The sequence below is a fragment of the Oncorhynchus gorbuscha genome, linkage group LG22, assembly GCF_021184085.1.
Source record: "Oncorhynchus gorbuscha isolate QuinsamMale2020 ecotype Even-year linkage group LG22, OgorEven_v1.0, whole genome shotgun sequence".
In the NCBI taxonomy this organism is placed as follows: Eukaryota; Metazoa; Chordata; class Actinopteri; order Salmoniformes; family Salmonidae; genus Oncorhynchus; species Oncorhynchus gorbuscha.
In genome coordinates this window covers 38,459,617-38,479,272 of record NC_060194.1, presented here as the reverse complement: position 1 = coordinate 38,479,272, position 19,656 = coordinate 38,459,617, and the positions used below count along the sequence as shown (strand labels likewise).

The 19,656-nt window shown below is 47.4% G+C and overlaps 1 protein-coding gene across 5 annotated transcripts in view; it reads right to left on the bottom strand.

The window, feature by feature from the left end:
- The window catches only part of LOC124009842 (myomegalin-like), a 116,183-nt gene that overhangs the window by 43,846 nt on the left and 52,681 nt on the right, over positions 1-19,656 (bottom strand). For 3 of the 5 annotated variants that reach the window (XM_046322036.1, XM_046322040.1, XM_046322038.1), the window contains exons 1-12: positions 10,393-12,666; positions 8,670-8,807; positions 5,471-5,590; positions 4,532-4,624; positions 4,138-4,362; positions 3,877-4,035; positions 3,650-3,751; positions 2,451-2,588; positions 1,957-2,136; positions 998-1,192; positions 610-792; positions 78-323 (exon numbers count right to left, since the gene is read on the bottom strand). In XM_046322036.1, the coding sequence (XP_046177992.1) occupies positions 78-323; positions 610-792; positions 998-1,192; positions 1,957-2,136; positions 2,451-2,588; positions 3,650-3,751; positions 3,877-4,035; positions 4,138-4,362; positions 4,532-4,624; positions 5,471-5,590; positions 8,670-8,807; positions 10,393-11,718 (3,105 nt within the window). In that variant the 5' untranslated portion in view covers positions 11,719-12,666. Of the gene's footprint in view, positions 1-77; positions 324-609; positions 793-997; positions 1,193-1,956; positions 2,137-2,450; positions 2,589-3,649; positions 3,752-3,876; positions 4,036-4,137; positions 4,363-4,531; positions 4,625-5,470; positions 5,591-8,669; positions 8,808-10,392; positions 12,668-19,656 lie in introns of those variants that run through there. The other 2 variants (XM_046322039.1, XM_046322041.1) reach the window with 2 other exon arrangements.

The following is a 19,656-nucleotide window of genomic DNA, read 5'->3' as shown; positions in this document are numbered from 1 at the left end:
CCACTCGGTAGGCTAGACACCCGACCTTAACAAGGACAATGTTGTAGGCAATAAAGAATTTAGGCAGAGAGGGATACCTGGTGGTCAGTGCTGGAGGGCTGGTCCCTGACTGTTATTTCTGGGGCCAGGATCTTAAATCTATCCTCCTGCTTTTGGGCCTGCTGCTGGCCCTGTGTGAGAGCTGAGCGCAGGGCTGAGAGCTCCAGCTGAGCCTCCCTCTCTTTCTTCCTGACCAGCTCCAGCTCTTCCTGGATGGCATGTACCTCTGCTGCCCCCTCTGGTGTGGAGGGCTCCATGCTCTCCTCCTGTCCCTGCATCAGACTCTGTAGAGGGAGGACCGTGTTATGTTATGACAGTTTTACTACTTGAGACTCTGTTGAAAGTTTTTTGGTATGGTACTCATGTGTGCTTGTGTGAGTCTAGTCTAAATTATATAAGCTAGCGTGGAAATGTACAGTTTCATAACAGACTGACAGAGAGAGAGAGAGAGAGAGAGAGAGAGAGAGAGAGAGAGAGAGAGAGAGAGAGAGAGAGAGAGAGAGAGAGAGAGAGAGAGAGAGAGAGAGAGAGAGATTCACAAAATGTGTTCTCCAGTGTCCCAGAATTTACCTGGATAAAAGTCTCTTTCTCTTTTAGTAGGTTCTGCAGTCGCTCTGCCTCTCCCGTTCTCTCCCTCTCTCTCTCCTTCCGCAGCTCACCCATCTCCCGTTCCCGTGATGACAGCTGCCTGTGCAGCTCCTGCAGCTGGCCTGTCCGCTCGCCAATCACCTGGGAAAGCCTATCAGAGCAGTCCTGAGAGAGAGAGGTGAAAAAAGAAAAGAGAATCTGAAATCGACTATCGCTTTATATGTCCATTCTACAGTATATCATTCAATTTCTATAATATACTACTGGATGTCTATCCCCTATCACTGCTGTTGGGCTGGGTGCACTGAAAAGCTAATATGAGATGATTCTCAGAGACAGGTCCTAGATCAGTGGTGTGTGTGTGTGGTACCTGTATGTACTGGTCCTTGGTGCTGATGGTGCTGAGCAGGTCCTGGACCTGTGCTTGGTGTTCGTGGCTCTGGCGGTTGCGGTCTGACAGAAGTTCCTGGAACAGTTTCTCCTTCAGTGCGAGGCGAGCCTTCAGCTCCTCCACCACCTCACTGGGGCCTGCCTGGACCTTAGCCAGGAGGGCTGCCGTCAGGTCCTGCACTCAGTCAGACAGACAGACAGACAGACAGACAGACAGACAGACAGACAGACAGACAGACAGACAGACAGACAGACAGACAGACAGACAGACAGACAGACAGACAGACAGACAGACAGACAGACAGACAGACAGACAGACAGACAGACAGACAGACAGACAGACAGACAGACAGACAGACAGACAGTGGGTCAGACAGACAGACAGACAGACAGACAGACAGACAGACAGACAGACAGACAGACAGACAGACAGACAGACAGACAGACAGACAGACAGACAGACAGACAGACAGACAGACAGACAGACAGACAGACAGACAGACAGACAGACAGACAGACAGACAGACAGACAGACAGACAGACAGACAGACAGACAGACATTATCAGTACACCTGTTGTATTTGTAAGGGTCAGATATAAGAGCAGGGTTTTATTGTTGGACTAGTATTGCAAGTCACTTATTTCAGCCAACAATGAAGAGATTCAACAATGGGCAGAAATTAGTAGAGTGGTTGTACTTTGGTTACAAGAGCAAACAGAATGCAAACTGGTGCTATAGCCAGTCCTCACTAGGGTAGATTTAGTTTAGCGTGTGTGTGTGTGTCTGGGGAACAGTGGGTTAACTGCCTTGCTCAGGGGAAGAACGACAGATTTTCACCTTGTCAGCTCAGGGACTTGATCCAGCAACCTTCCAATTACTGGCCCAACACTAACCACTAGGCTACCTGCCATATGTGTACTGTATGTGGGTGTGTTTACCTGTGTCTCCCGGCTGCGTGTCTGCAGGGCAGACTGTAGCTGGTTGATGAGTGTGTCTCTCTCTCTCAGAGTGCTCTTCTCTCTCTCCTCACTCTGCTGCTGGAGCCACTGCAGGTTCCTGTGGGCTTCTGCTGCCTGCTCCACATCCAGCTCCTTACCCCGCACCAACGCATCCAGACTCTATACAAACACACAGTCTAAACATATCAATGTACTGTAGGACACACAGTCTAAACATATCAATGTACTGTAGGACACACAGTCTAAACATATCAATGTACTGTAGGACACACAGTCTAAACATATCAATGTACTGTAGGACACACAGTCTAAACATATCAATGTACTGTAGGACACACAGTCTAAACATATCAATGTACTGTATAAACTCTAGATGTACTTGTGCGTGTATTTCTTTCTTTAGTGTGTGTGTGTGTGTGTGTGTTCGTCGTGTGTGTGTGTGTGTGTGTGTGTGTGCAAATGTGTGTGTGTACCGTGATGGTCTCCTGGTTGTTGAGCAGTATGCAGCGGAGTCTCTCCAGGTCTCGTTCTTTCTCTCGGAGGGCCAGCTGTAGTCTCCTCACCTGCTCCTCCCTCTCCTCCAGACAACGGAACTTCTCATCTATAGACCGCTGGACAGAGAGAAAGAACATATAGTATTATTATTATCTTTATGATCATGATCAGTATTATCATTATTATTATTATGATCAGTATTATTATTATTATGATCAGTATTATTATTATGATCAGTATTATTATTATTATGATCAGTATTATTATTATTATTATTATGATCAGTATTAGTATTATGGTGATCAGTATTATTATTATTATGATCATTATTATTATTATTATTATGATCAGTATTAGTATTATTATGATCATTATTATTATTATTATTATGATCAGTATTAGTATTATTATGATCAGTATTATTATTATTATGATCATTATTATTATTATTATTATGATCAGTATTAGTATTATTATGATCAGTATTATTATTATTATTATTATGATCAGTATTAGTATTATGGTGATCATTATTATTATTATTATTATGATCATATTTTTATTTTTATTATGATCATGCTAGTATTATTATTATGATCAGTATTATTATTATTAGTTGTAGTATTATGATCTTATTATTATGATCATCATTATTAGCCAACTGACATTTACTCCTGAGGTGCTGACCTGTTGCACCCTTGACAACTACTGTGATTATTATTATTTGACAATGCTGGTCATCTATGAACATTTGAACATCTTGGCCATGTTCTGTTAAAATCTCCACCCGGCACAGCCAGAAGAGGACTGACCACCCCACATAGCCTGGTTCCTCTCTAGGTTTCTACCTAGGGTTTGGCCTTTCTAGGGAGTTTTTCCTAGCCACCATGATTCTACACCTGCATTGCTTGCTGTACAGCACTTTGAGATATCAGCTGATGTAGGAAGGGCTATATAAATCAATCAATATTGTTGTTATGATCATTATTAGTATTATTATGATCAGTATTATTATTATATTGTAATTATTATCAGTATTGTTATTATTATTCTCTTATTATTAGCATTACATAATTGTGATCTTATTATTGTTATGTTATTATTATTATTATGATTATTATTATGATTATTATGATCATTATCATTATTATTATCCAGTATGTGTGTGTGTTCTTACCTCCAGTGCTCTGTCCCTGTCCTTGATGCGTTCTCTCAGTTTGTCCATCAGAATATCTCTGGGTTTGGAGCTGTCTACTGATTCCAGGAGCTCAGAGTACTCCTACACACACAGAGCGAGATAGGGTTAGTGTATGTGTTTATGTCTGTATGTGTGTGCACTAATGTGTATGTTCAGTGTGTGTGTGTCTGTGTTTGTGTGACTGTGTGTGTGAATGTGTGTCTCACCTGTAGCTGGCTCTCCTTGTCCTGTAGGGAGAGTTTGAGCTGTGTGATGTTCTTGTCTCTCTCCTGAACCTCCATGTGGTTCTCTGCCTCGCTCTCCTTCTGCTGAGCCTCTTTAGCCTGCAGCGCAGAGCGGGACTGAGCCAGGGCACTGAGCAAGTCCTACGGTTGGACAGAGGATAGGTTACACACACCTCCTACATGACAGGGGTCCGGACACACGCACGCACACGGACGGACGGACGCACGCACACACACACTGACCTGGTTGTGTTTGTCGGTGACCTCCCTGTGCTGCAGTGCCTCCTTTAGGTCAGAGTGGAGTCTGTCTTTAGCTCTGGTCAGGTCCTCAGCCTGTCTCTGGCTCTGTCTTTGCGCTCTATGACTGGCTTCCAGCTCCAGACCCAGGGTAAACAGAGAGCTATGTACCCCCACTAACTCACACTGCAGCTGGGCTAGACCCGCAACCTCACTGCCCCCCTCTGGAGCCTGGGAGAGCAGACCAAACAAACAAGAACCACTGGGGTTAGTCTGGCCATGGGGAGGAAGGGTGTCTGTCTCCATCTATCTATCAACAGTTGGGTTATTATGGCTCTTCATTAACCGGTATCCTGCTCAGTGTTTTATCGGGATCTGTCTGGGGTGTGTGAGGTCTCACCTGATGTTGCGTGATCTGGTTGTGGTGGGCCATCTCTCTCAGTTTACACAGTGTGGTGTTCTGCCCTTCAATTAACTGGTACAGCTCCTGGACCTGAGGAGGAATATTCAGTAGTGTAAAGTACTTCAATAAAAATACTTTAATTAAAGTACAACTTAAGTTGTTTTGGGGGGTGTTTGTACTTTACTATTGATATTTTTGACTACTTTTACTTTTACTTCAGTATATTTCTAAAGAAAATAATTTACTTTTTACTCCATACATTTTACCTGACATCAAAAGCACTTGTTACCTTTTGAATGCTTAGCAGGACAGAAAAACGGTCCAATGCACTTATCAAGAGAACATTAGTCACCCTGCTTTCTCTGATCTGGCAGACCCACGGACTCATGAAACACACATGCTTTGTTTGTAACTTATGTCTGAGTGTTTGAGAGTGCCCCTTGCTATCCATAAATTAAAAATATTTGCTTAATATAAGGAATTTGAAATGATTTATACTTTAAATTTTTACTTTTGATACTTATGTATATTTGAGCAATTACATTTACTTTTGATACTTAAGTATATTTAAAACCAAATGTACTCAAGTAGTATTTTACTGGGTGACTTTCACTTTTACGTGAGTCATTTTCTATTAAGGTATCTTTACTTTTACTCAAGTATGACAATTGGGTACATTTTCCTCCACTGGGAATATTCTGTAAATCACTGCTGATGAAATGGTTGGTCTCTGTAGCTGAGTTGATAGCGCATGGTACTGCAATCCCAGGATTGTGGGTTTAATTCCCGGGACCACCCAAACGTCTGCATGGCTAACTGTAAGTCACTTTGGATAAAAGTGTCTTCTAACTGGCACATATTAGTATTATTTTAGTCACTAGGTCATCTCAAATGTTTCTAGGGCGGTGATGTAAATTCATGGTAGACCACACACACCTCGTTGTCCTTGGTACTGACAGAGTCGGTCAGGCCCTGGATGGTGTGTTCCTGGTTCTGAGCTGCCTGACGGATAGAACGCAGATCACACTCCATCTCACTGAGCTTCTCCTGCAGCTTCTGGAGAGGTGGAGAGGGAGAGGGAAGAGGGAGAGGGAAGAGGGAGAGGGACAGGGAGAGGGAGAGGGAGACGGAGAGGGAGAGGGAGACGGAGAGGGAGAGGGAGAGGGAGAGAGGCACACACAGGAGAGGGATGGGGAGAGGGAGGGAGAGGGAGAGGGAGAGGGAGAGGGAGAGGGAGAGGGAGAGGGAGAGGGAGAGGGAGAGGGAGAGGGAGAGGGAGAGGGAGAGGGAGAGGGAGAGGGAGAGGGACGAGAGGGACACAGGAGAGGGATGGGGAGAGGGAGGGAGAGGGAAAGGGAGAGGGAGAGGGAGAGGGAGAGGGAGAGGGAGAGGGAGAGGGAGAGGGAGAGGGAGAGGGAGAGGGAGAGGGAGGGGAGAGGGCACACACAGGAGAGGGATGGGGAGGGGAGAGGGAGAGGGAGAGGGAGAGGGAGAGGGAGAGGGAGAGGGAGAGGGAGAGGGAGAGGGAGAGGGAGAGGGAGAGGGAGAGGGAGAGAGGCACACACAGGAGAGGGAGAGGGAGAGGGAGAGGGAGAGGGAGAGGGAGAGGGAGAGGGAGAGGGAGAGGGAGAGGGAGAGAGGCACACACAGGAGAGGGAGAGAGGCACACACAGGAGAGGGAGAGGGAGAGGGAGAGGGAGGGGGAGAGGGAGAGGGAGAGGGAGAGGGAGAGGGAGAGGGAGGGAGAGGGAGAGGGAGAGGGAGAGGGAGAAGGAGAGGGAGAGGGAGAGAGGCACACACAGGAGAGGGATGGGGAGAGAGAGGGAGGGAGAGGGAGAGGGAGAGGGAGAGGGAGAGGGAGAGGGAGAGGGAGAGGGAGAGGGAGAGGGAGAGGGAGAGGGGCACACACAGGAGAGGGATGGGGAGAGGGAGAGGGAGAGGGAGAGGGAGAGGGAGAGGGAGAGGGAGAGGGAGAGGGAGAGGGAGAGGGAGAGGGAGAGGGAGAGGGAGAGGGAGAGGGGAGAGGGAGAGGCACACACAGGAGAGGGATGGGGAGAGGGAGGGAGAGGGAGAGGGAGAGAGGCACACACAGGAGAGGGATGGGGAGAGGGAGAGAGGAGAGAGAGAGAGAGAGAGAGAGAGAGAGAGAGAGAGAGAGAGAGAGAGAGAGAGAGAGAGAGAGAGAGAGAGAGAGGGGGAGGGAGGGAGGGAAGAGGGAGAGGGAAGAGGGAGAGGGAGAGGGAGAGAGAGAGGGAGAGGGAGAGAGAGAGGGAAGAGGGAGAGGGAGAGGGAGAGAGAGAGGGAGAGGGAGAGGGAGAGGGAGAGAGAGGAGAGGGAGAGGGAGAGGGAGAGGGAAGAGGGAAGAGGGAGAGGGAGAGGGAGAGGGAGAGGGAGAGGGAGAGGGAGAGGGAGGGAGGGAGAGGGAGAGGGAGAGGGAGAGAGGCACACACAGGAGAGGGAGAGGGAGAGGGAGAGGGAGAGGGAGAGGGAGAGGGAGAGGGAGAGGGAGAGGGAGAGGGAGAGGGAGAGGGAGAGAGGAGAGGGAGAGAGGCACACACAGGAGAGGGAGAGGGAGAGGGAGAGGGAGAGGGAAGAGGGAGAGGGAAGAGGAAGTTGGAGAGGGAGAGGGAGAGGGAGAGGGAGAGGGAGAGGGAGAGGGAGAGGGAGAGGGAGAGGGAGAGGGAGAGGGAGAGGGAGAGGGAGAGGGAGAGGGAGAGGGAGAGAGAGAGGGAGAGGGAGAGGGAGAGGAAGTTGGAGAGGGAGACATGTAATCTTATGTGCTCCAATGTTTCTCTATAGCAGTGCTGTTTGGTGTGTGCGCGTGAGTGTGTGTGCGCATTCATATATGTGTGCGCTGAGTGTGCACGTGTGAATGCACATGCTTGTGTGCATGTGTGTGTGTTGTATGGATGGGTAATGTCTCTGTGTAGCTGTGCTGTTTGGTGTGTGTGTGTTGTATGGATGTGTAATGTCTCTGTGTAGCTGTGCTGTTTGGTGTGTGTGTGTTGTATGGATATGTAATGTCTCTGTGTAGCTGTGCTGTTTGGTGTGTGTAGAACCATGCCCCAGGACTACCTGACATGATGACTCCTTGCTGTCCCCAGTCCACCTGGCCATGCTGCTGCTCCAGTTTCAACTGGCCTGGGCCCTAGGACCATGTCCCAGGACTACCTGACATGAGGACTCCTTGCTGTCCCCAGTCCACCTGGCCATGCTCCTGCTCCAGTTTCAACTGTTCTGCCTTACTATTATTCAACCATGCTGGTCATTTATGAACATTTGAACATCTTGGCCACGTTCTGTTATAATCTCCACCTGGCACAGCCAGAAGAGGACTGGCCACCCCACATATGCTCTCTCTAATTCTCTCTTTCTTTCTCTCTCTCGGAGGACCTGAGCCCTAGGACCGTGCCCCAGGACTACCTGACATGATGGCTCCTTGCTGTCCCCAGTCCATCTGACTGTGCTGCTGCTCCAGTTTCAACTGTTCTGCCTTATTATTATTTGACCATGCTGGTCATTTATGAACATTTGAACATCTTGGTCATGTTCTGTTATAATCTCTACCCGGCACAGCCAGAAGAGGACTGGCCACCCCACATAGCCCGGTTCCTCTCTAGGTTTCTTCCTAGGTTTTGGCCTTTCTAGGGAGTTTTTCCTAGCCACCGTGCTTTTACACCTGCATTGTTTGCTGTTTGGGGTTTTAGGCTGGGTTTCTGTACAGCACTTTGAGATATCAGCTGATGTACGAAGGGCTATATAAATAAATTTGATTTGATTTGATTTGATTTGTGTGTTGTATGGATGTGTAATGTCTCTGTGTAGCTGTGCTGTTTGGTGTGTGTGTGTTGTATGGATATGTAATGTCTCTGTGTAGCTGTGCTGTTTGGTGTGTGTGTTGTATGGATGTGTAATGTCTCTGTGTAGCTGTGCTGTTTGGTGTGTGTGTGTTGTATGGATATGTAATGTCTCTGTGTAGCTGTGCTGTTTGGTGTGTGTGTTGTATGGATGTGTAATGTCTCTGTGTAGCTGTGCTGTTTGGTGTGTGTGTTGTATGGATATGTAATGTCTCTGTGTAGCTGTGCTGTTTGGTGTGTGTGTTGTATGGATGTGTAATGTCTCTGTGTAGCTGTACCGTGTTGTTGGCCTCACTCTCCTGGATCTTGGTCTGCAGGGACTGGACCTGGAGCTGGGCCTTCTGCAGCTCACTGATACACTGACCTGCTGCACATTCATACTGGTTCAACTGGCTATGCTGCTCCTCGATCAGAGTCTGGAATACACACACACACACACACACACACACACACACACACACACACACACACACACACACACACACACACACACACACACACACACACACACACACACACACACACACACACACACACACACACACACAGGTTAACCTGCTGTAGCCAGACTAAACAGAATTACAATCCAACCTGCACCAAGCTGGGCTGCAGGGTTAGAGTCAATTCCAGGAAGAACACTTTTACCAGCTAGGCTGGATTTGACATGGAATTGACCCCAACCTTGCAGTGCCGTGTTGGTAACTGGACCAAACATTATGTTCACTCATCTGTGTTACTAAAAGCAGATTTATCCTGAGGATATTCTCTTGTGTGTGTGTGTGTGTATGTGTCTGTGTCTGTGTGTGTGCGTGTGTGTGTAGGGGGGCTGTATCTAGTGCTCTGTGCTGCTCTTAACCTATCTTACATAACCAGTGTGTTAGCATCACTCTTTCAGCATTAACATGTCAGCACTCACATCCTATATTTATAGGTTCTCGCTACGCTACTCTACACGACATTACCCTACGCTACATTACACTATCCTATGCTACTCTACATTACCCTACGCTACATTACACTACCCTATGCTACCCTACATTACCCTACGCTACATTACACTACCCTATGCTACTCTACATTACCCTACGCTACATTACACTATCCTATGCTACTCTACATTACCCTACGCTACATTACACTATCCTATGCTACTCTACATTACCCTACGCTACATTACACTACCCTATGCTACCCTACGCTACATTACACTACCCTATGCTACCCTACATTACCCTATGCTACATTACACTACCCTATGCTACGCTACCCTACGCTACCCTAAATTACCCTACGCTACATTATACTACACTACCCAATGCTACGCTACTCTACATTACCCTACGCTACGCTACACTACATTACACTACCCTATGCTACCCTACATTACCCTATGCTACATTACACTACCCTATGCTACGCTACCCTAAATTACCCTACGCTACATTATACTACACTACCCAATACTACGCTACTCTACATTACCCTACGCTACACTACATTACACTACCCTACATTACACTACGCTATGCTACACACACACACACACACACACACACACACACACACACACACACACACACACACACACACACACACACACACACACACACACACACACACACACACACACACACACACACACACACACACACACACACACCTCTAATGTGCATCTTCTCTGGAGAGGTTTAGGTGATGGAGATGGACAGCTGGATTACCCAGCTAATTAGCTAGGGGTATGGAGAGAATGGGAATATTCTCACGGTTGGAAGCACTGCACTGTGTGCTGGATTCACAGACTACCAAGTAACCTCCTGGAATATTCTTTGCATCTAACAGATTATTAAATATGCCACAAATACGATTTGTAGTAAAATAAGGTATCCTATTGAAAGAAAAACACTCCTTCTGATTTCAGTATCTGGCAACTTTGAGCAAAGACAATAAAATGAGATTAGTGAGCCGATGTCCAGAGCTGGCTGGAGAGCTGCTGTGGTATACCTGGTGGGGGCATGGGGGAGGACACTCATGATACAGATCCTCCCACAGCTCCTCCATCTCAGCCAGGTCCAGACCCCCATCCATCTCACTGTCCAGCCTGATCAGAGGGGCCTCCACGTCAGATACATGGCCATGGATCTCCCCCTCTCCATTCGGACCTCGATGCAGCAACCCCAAGGCCGGCTCATAGAAGCTAGAGCCTCCATCGCTGGGGCTCTGTCTGAGCAGCACAGGCAATCTGCTTCCCTTGGGGCTCTGGACAGGCCGGTACACACAGTTCTGGACCAGGTCGAGGGCCAGGGAGAGGTGGGATGCGGATCTCAGCGGGGTCACCAGGTCGTGCTCCTCAGACAGGGAGTCAGAGAACCGGTCATCCAGGGGGTCCCCTAGCCCCTTGGCCCCGTCTTGGATAGCAGACAGCCGGGTAGATTCTCCAGCTATGTCCAGGGAGTCTATGGAGGGGCTGGAGCTGGCTCGACCCGCCAGGGTACGGTCACTGTCTAAAGCCCGGTACTGAAGCTTGGACCCAGGGATCAGTGTGAGCGAGGAGTGGGTCCCCTCTGGCTCTTCCTCCCCTTCTCTACCTCTTTCTACTCCAATCACACTGGCCGAATACCTCGTCGATGGGCTACAGGAAATACTTTGTGCCAACTTCCTTGGTACTTTACACACAGCCTCATAGTCCGAGTCCACGACTCGCCACGCTGTGCACCCTTGGCACTTCCTACGTGAAGGTGTGACTGTCCCACAGCGTTGTGATCCTACAGCCGTCACCTCTGACCCTGGGTATTGAGGGCGATGCCCATGATGAGGATGGAGGTGACCCCCGAACTCCAACCCCTCTTCAGTCCAGGACTCATACAGAGAGTACACCAAGTCCTCCTGGAGCAGAGCACAGTACTTAGCATGGGTCAGACCAGACATGTCCACCATACCTTCCCCCTGTACCCCTCCTCGCGTACCCCCAGGCCCGGTAATGACCCCTCCACCACCGCCACCCTCCTCCCCGTTGGTCTTCCGGTAGAGGCCTCCGATGAGACCCCGTAGCCGGTGTTTCTCCTGGAGCAGCCTCTGCAGCCGTTCGATGGACAGAGCCTCCACACGGGCGACGACCGTATCAAACCTATACATACGCTCCAGTATGAAGGCACACTTGGAGCAGGCAAATTCGCCGCGCCCGTCCCGGGTCAGCTCTCGCCCCAGGGCGTGGGACAGAAGCACTTGGAGGTTGAGTTTGGAGGCGGGGTGGAAGATCCACCTGCGTTGGTTACCGCAGAGCTCACGAGCACAGATACGACACGCCTCCTTCATTCTGATGTCCAGCATTCCACACACACACTCAGACGGAGGCCAATCACCTTAGCTTGAAAACGTTAGTCTAAAAACAAAGGTTCTGGCTGTTTACTGTCAAGTGTCCTATAAATAATAAATAACATTTGATTGATGGAGGTGAATGAGAGGATGCTATTAGCTCCAATATGACTAATGCTCATCCATCAGAAGAATCACTTTAAAACTGTGTATAAGATCATTGAAGGTGGGAATATATTGCATGTAACAGTCCTCTTTCTCTCTCGTCAGAAGATAAATAAATACCACTAAAACTTCCTAAAAACAACAGATAGGCAGTCATTAAGGAAATACTAATATTGGCACTGGTAGGGTGCAGGGAAACGCACACAGCAGCAAGTAAAATAGATGCTCACAAAATCCAATACTCTTGACATAATGACTATTTTTATTTCATAACCCGACCAGCGTTGTTGCTTCAGTAGGACTATGGAGAATTTGGGTGAATTGTAATTGCATATTGCTTGAGCAGAGGGCAGCCAGCAAGTATTCCAGTATCCTTGGTCACCGATTCTGTTGCATTCCGTAATGGATATTCTGAAGCGATAGGTTAGGGAAAAAAGGGAAAAATAAAGTCATTTTGGTGTCATTCCCTAAATACACAAACCACCAGAGTTTTCACTCCAGGCGACTTCATCTCGCGTTTACCAAAACAAGAAAAGCACGCGCACGTTCCGCTGCATTACTTGGTTAGCTGTCATTGGGAGGCTCGCACTGTCAGATAGATTATCACCGGTACATTAGGCTACGGCAGTATCGCTTTAACTGAAGATCGTCACCGCGGATAATTGACACACCAAAACAATTCATTCGGTAGCGGCAATCAGGTCCTCCGCAATCCTTTGACATTCATTCATGATTTACAATGTCAACAGTGGAGTTAGCTCACTTCAGCCTCGCGATCCTTTGGGCACACAATGATGTGGCAGCTTTGTAGCACTGGCTAGACCTGGCTGCAGGCACGGAGCGCACCATTTCATGCAATAGGGGTGCAAGATATCTGATCGTCTATATCAAGGGGTTAAAAAGTGTCCCTATCTGACACGATAATACACGTTATTTTCTTTCATATAATCAGCTACATTTCGGTCAATTTTGTTAAATATGTTGAATAAAATACTTTGACTATCTCTAATGCTCCCCGGGATGCCCTTAGTTATTCTGGTCCACTCTACACTAAGCTTTGTATTCGCTTCAACGAACAGGTGAAATGCATATTACCGTGTAGTAACATGGTGACATTGGTGACGCTCTGAAATGTAAATGACTTTATATTCCCAGTGTTTTGCAAAAACTCTTGTAAACCAGTAGAAATAATCTAAATGAAAACCAATAATAACATCATTTTCTCTGCTTTGTTAATTTCCACCAAGCTATGTTTGTGCTTTTATGGGGTCAATACCAATTACTCAAACAGAACCACATACTCAGTCACAATGTTATTTCGTAAATACAGAATTTGATATCAAATTCAATGTGGAATTGATTCTATATTTAACAAAGCAAAAAAAAACATTTACTTCCTTGGGTAGCATGTTTACACACACACACACACACACACACACACACACACACACACACACACACACACACACACACACACACACACACACACACACACACACACACACACACACACACACACACACACACACACACACACACACACACACACACACACACACACACACACACACACACACACACACACACACACAGCCTGAGGGTTGACTTGAACTTATTTCCACTGAACAGGCCGAGCAGGCTGCATAACCTTTCCTGCCTCATATTGAGCCTCTTCTAAATGCAAATAAGATCTCATAAATACACCTACAAGTAAATTCCATTAATGCAGAGGGGACACATTTTACATGGATTTTCCTATGCCCTATGCCAGGGTTGTGGGATCGATTCCCGGGGCCACCCATATGTAAAATGTATGCATGCATGAAATGTAAGTCGATTTGGATAAAAGCGTCTGTTAAATGGCTTATATTATTATTGTCACGCCTTGGTCATTGTATTTTGTGTTTTTGTTATATGTTTGGGTAGGCCAGGGTGTGACATGGGTTTATATGTTGTTTTTCGTATTGGGGTTTGTAGTATTTGGGATCGCGGCTGATTAGGGGTGTTGTATAGGCTTGGCTGCCTGAGGCGATTCTCAATCAGTCAGGTGATTCTCGTTGTCTCTGATTGGGAACTGTATTTAGGCAGCCTGAGTTTCGCTTTGTATTTCGTGGGTGATTGTTCCTGTCTTTGTGTAGTTTCACCAGATAAGCTGTAATTAGTTTCACGTTCCGTTTGTTGTTTTTGTATTTCAGTTATTTCATGTACCGCTATTCTGTTCATTAAAGTCATGAGTAACCTACACGCTGCATTTCGGTCCGACTCTCTTTCTTCAACAGACTAATGCCGTTACAGAATCACCCACCACTCATGGACCGAGCAGTGTGTAAACTGGCAGGAGCTAAAGGAGGACGTTATGGACGGTAGAGGCATGGATTATACGACGTGGGAAGAAATCGACAGGTGGGCGGCCGACCCAGAGAGAGTGCAGGCGCCCGCCTGGGATTCGCTTCAGCAGTGGAAGAGGGCTACAGGCGAATGGAGTCAAAAAGGAAAACACGGCGACGCAGAGCGAAAACCGAAAGTAACCCCCAATTATTTATTGGGGGAGGGCGCAGAGAGAGAGTGGCTGAGTCAGGGTTCAGACCTGAGCCAACTCTCCCTGTTAATCGTGAAGAGCAGTTGCAGTGGGAGAGGCTGCACCACTTGGAGAATTGGACATGGGAGGAGGAATTAGATGGTAAAGGACCCTGGGCTTAGCCTGGAGAATATCGCCGTCCCAAGGAAGAAATAGAAGCGGCTAAAGCGGAGAGGCGCTGGTATGAGGAGGCAGCACGGCGACGCGGTTGGAAGCCTGAAAAGCAGCCCCCAAAAATTATTGGGGAGGGGCTAGAAGGGAGTATGGTTATGCCAGGTAGGAGACCTGCGCAAACTCCCTGTGCTCACCGTTGGGCTAGAGAGACCGGGCAGGCACCGTGTTATGCTATGGAGCGCACGGTGTTTCCAGTGTGGGTGCAGAGCCAGGTGCGGCACATACCAGCCCTTCCTATTGGCCGGGCTAGAGTGGGCATCGAGCCAGGTAAGCTTGGGCAGGCTCGGTGCTCAAGAGCTCCAGTGCGCCTGCATGGTCCGGTCTATCCAGAGCCACCTTCACACACCAGTCCTCCGGTAGCAGCTCCCCGCACCAGGCTTCCTGTGCGTGTCCTCAATCCAGTACCACCAGTTCCAGCACCACGCACCAGGCTTCCAGTGCGCCTCGCCTGTTCAGCGCAGCCAGCGCTTTTCTCCTCTCCTGCGCTGTAGGAGTCTCCCGCCTGTTTAGCGCAGCCAGAGCTTTTCTCCTCTCCTGCGCTGCCGGAGTCTCCCGTCTGCCCAGCGCCGCCAGTGCTCCCAGTCTGCCCAGCGCCGCCAGTGCTCCCAGTCTGCCCAGCGCCGCCAGTGCTCCCAGTCTGCCCAGCGCCGCCAGTGCTCCCAGTCTGCCCAGCGCCGCCAGTGCTCCCGGTCTGCCCAGTGCCGCCAGACAACCAGTCTCTTCCAGATCTGCCAGACAACCAGTCTCTTCCAGATCTGCCAGACAACCAGTCTCTTCCAGATCTGCCAGACAACCAGTCTCTTCCAGATCTGCCAGACAACCAGTCTCTTCCAGATCTGCTTGTCAACCTGAATCTTCCAGTTGCGCCAGCCAGCCAGGATTTACCGGAGCCTACTACCTGCCTGAGCTTCATCTCAGTACTGGGCTTCCTCTCAGTACTGGGCTTCCTCTCAGTACTGGGATTCCCCTCAGTCCCGGGCTACCCCTCAGTCCCGGGCTACCCCTCTGTCCCGAGCTGCCCCTCTGTCCCGAGCTGCCCCTCTGTCCCGAGCTGCCCCTCTGTCCCGAGCTGCCCCTCTGTCCCGAGCTGCCCCTCAGTCACGAGCTGCTCCTCAGTTATGTGGGGATCTGGGTGAGGACTATTAGGCCATGGTCGGCGGAGAGGGTGGATTATCCCAGGACGCGAAGGGGAGGAACAAGGACATTAATGGAGTGGGGTCCACGTCCCGAGCCAGAACCGCCACCTTGGACAGACGCCCACCCGGACCCTCCCTATGCTTTTGAGGTGTGTCCGGGAGTCCGCACCTTAGGGGGGGGTTCTGTCACGCCTTGGTCATTGTATTTTGTGTTTTTGTTATATGTTTGGGTAGGCCAGGGTGTGACATGGGTTTATATGTTGTTTTTCGTATTGGGGTTTGTAGTATTTGGGATCGCGGCTGATTAGGGGTGTTGTATAGGCTTGGCTGCCTGAGGCGATTCTCAATCAGTCAGGTGATTCTCGTTGTCTCTGCTTGGGAACTGTATTTAGGCAGCCTGAGTTTCGCTTTGTATTTCGTGGGTGATTGTTCCTGTCTTTGTGTAGTTTCACCAGATAAGCTGTAATTAGTTTCACGTTCCGTTTGTTGTTTTTGTCTTTCAGTTATTTCATGTACCGTCATTTCTTTCATTAAAGTCATGAGTAACCAACACGCTGCATTTCGGTCCGACTCTCTTCCTTCAACAGACGAACGCCGTTACAATTATATATCATCAGGCAAATGCTTCCATAATAGCGAAGGTGGATGGTTCCGATGTTTACATTTATATTTTATACGTACATTATTAATAGTTATGGGAAGATAAAAAAACAGATCTGGCATGTATGACATGATTGTATGACATGATTGTATGACATGATTGTATGACATGATTGTATAAGTGAAGATACACTGTAACGGCAGTGGCTCTAGAACTCAACAGATCTCAACAGATGGGCTGGCTACAGCTCTCATCGTGCTGCTTGCTGTTGAGTGTAACAACAAAGTACTTCTATTCTACTCTATACACTTAGGTCCTGGAGTTTTTCCTGTCTGACCACATGTCCTGACCATGTCCTGACCTGGACTCTAGTTATAGCATATAGTCATGTGGTCAAGAATAATTATTGTACTCTATTCTATTCTATTCTATTCTATTCTATTCTATTCTATTCTATTCTAGAACTGTATATCACAGGAGGCCCAGGCACCAGCGCCTTCAACCAGGCGCCTGTCTGTGAGAAATAGACTACAACACAAGGCTATCCATTACAGTTAGTCATCAGGAAGAGTGATTTAAAGCAGAGAGGGAAACACAGTGACACAATAGGACAAGAAGGCCATAAAACCGGTTCCTACGTCTACATATCCTACAAGAACAGAACAAAGAGAGGGGCACTAGTGGTGCAGTATGCACCGACACTGGTGCATGTGGGACTGCTATTGTAGCCTGTGCTGTGAATGGAGGGGTGTAGACAGATATGTTGACATATGAAGGTAAACCGGTTTTTCTAGAAACACGAGGCAACATGAGAGACGCTGCCGCATATAAATTAACTTACTGACAATAAATTAACTTACTGACAATAAATTAACTTACTGACAATAAATTAACTTACTGACAATAAATTAACTTACTGACAATAAATTAACTTACTGACAATAAATTAACGTACTGACAATAAATTGACTTACTGACAATAAATTGACTTACTGACAAGGGCAACCCAATGACATTGAAACATCACATTTGGCCTCAACATTTAAAATATGGTTTGGTTGTGTGAATAAATGAGCTGTATAAAACCACATTACCCAGAATGCTTTAGGCTCATAGGTTTCCACAGTGACCACTGACTGTGTATCCCTGAGGGTGTGCACACAGACAGTCATGCACTCACACTGTGACTGCACATTTCAGATTTGATTCTCAAAATAGCATGCTGCCTCAGAACAGAATGTTACAAATGGCTACTAGGTCCAAGTCTCTCTTGGAAAAGGGATGGGTTCAACCATAAGGGATGGGTTCAACCATAAGGGATGGGTTAAACCAAAAGGGATGGGTTAAACCAAAAGGGATGGGTTAACCCAAAGGGGATAAGTTCAACCAAAAGGGATGGGTTAAACCAAAAGGGATGGGTTAACCCAAAAGGGATGTGTTAATCCAAAAAGGGATGGGTTAAGCCAAAAAGGGATGGGTTAAACCAAAAGGGATGGGTTCAACCAAAAGGGATGGGTTCAACCAAAAGGGATGGGTTAAACCAAAAGGGATGGGTTCAACCAAAAGGGATGGGTTCAACCAAAAGGGATGGGTTAAACAAAAAGGGATGGGTTCAACCAAAAGGGATGGGTTAAACCAAAAGGGATGGGTTCAACCAAAAGGGATGGGTTAAACCAAAAGGGATGGGTTCAACCAAAAGGGATGGGTTCAACCAAAAGGGATGGGTTAAACCAAAGGGGATGGGTTCAACCAAAAGGGATAGGTTAAACCAAAAGGGATGGGTTAACCCAAAGGGGATGGGTTCAACCAAAAGGGATGGGTTAAGCCAAAAAGGGATGGGTTAACCCAAAGGGATGGGTTAACCCAAAGGGGATGGGTTAAACCAAAGGGGATAGGTTACCAAAAGGGATGGGTTAAACCAAAGGGGATAGGTTACCAAAAGGGATGGGTTAAACCAAAGGGGATAGGTTACCAAAAGGGATGGGTTAAACCAAAGGGGATAGGTTACCAAAAGGGATGGGTTAACCCAAAGGGGATAGGTTACCAAAAGGGATGGGTTAACCCAAAGGGGATAGGTTACCAAAAGGGATGGGTTAAACCAAAGGGGATAGGTTACCAAAAGGGATGGGTTAAACCAAAGGGGATAGGTTACCAAAAGGGATGGGTTAAACCAAAGGGGATAGGTTACCAAAAGGGATGGGTTAACCCAAAGGGGATAGGTTACCAAAAGGGATGGGTTTTTTGGGCGGCAGGTAGCGTAGTGGTTAGAGCGTTGGGCCAGTAACTGAAAGGTTGCTAGATCGAAGCTGATAGCTGATAGGAGAAGGTAAAAAATCTCCTGCTCTGCCGCTGAACAAGGCAGTTAACCCACTGTTCCTAGGACATCATTATAAATAAGAATTTGTTCTTAACTGACTTGCCTAGTAAAATCACAATTTTAAAGGGACTGGTTAAACCAAATTGAACCCATCAAATTGACGGTTTATTTAAAGTCAAGAGTAATACATGATTCATAACAAAAACCTGTATGTGATTGTGCTAATATTTACTATGCTTCATTTTTAAACCCATGTAGGCTTCATTACCTTACTATATGATGGTGTATGGCAGACATTTTCTCTGAGGGCAGAGTTGACCTTGTATGTCCTAGGTCAGCTCCTCACTAATGCCTTATTATGGGTGGCTTAAAATTACAGTCTGGGGTTAGTTGGCGGTTCTTGATTAAGTTTGTTGAGGATTTGGAGTTTAAAGTGACAGTCTGGGGGTAGTTGGGGGTCCTTGATTAAGTTTGTTGGGGTTTAAAATGAGGACTGCTTCAGTACTCTCCAGCAGAGTCCACTGCAAAATCAGATAGTTCCTTCAAACTCCTCTTTAAGCATAGACTTAAGCATAGACCCACAGCACATTTCATTCATAACATTTCTCCCTCCTGGATGGCCTGCCATTTAGATTGATCTCATTGGCTGTGCCGTCTGGAGAACCAATTAGAAGCTAGGTATCTTAGACAACACAACTTGATATCTGTGTGTGTCAGAGTTGGCACCAGAAGGTCAGCGTGACCTATTGACAACCTCGCTGAAACACGAGCCACTAAATGCGCACCAACACACATCCTTGCACGCACACTCATTGACATACATGGATACAGACACTTGCAAGCCTTCTGTGTTGTATACAGTCGTGCTCTGTTGTGTACACAGATATTGAACATGTTGACAGACAGGTGAAAATTCTTTCTACCCTTACTATCAGGTGTAACTATAGGCCAGAAAATATTGGTATTTAGGTATTTTTCTGTC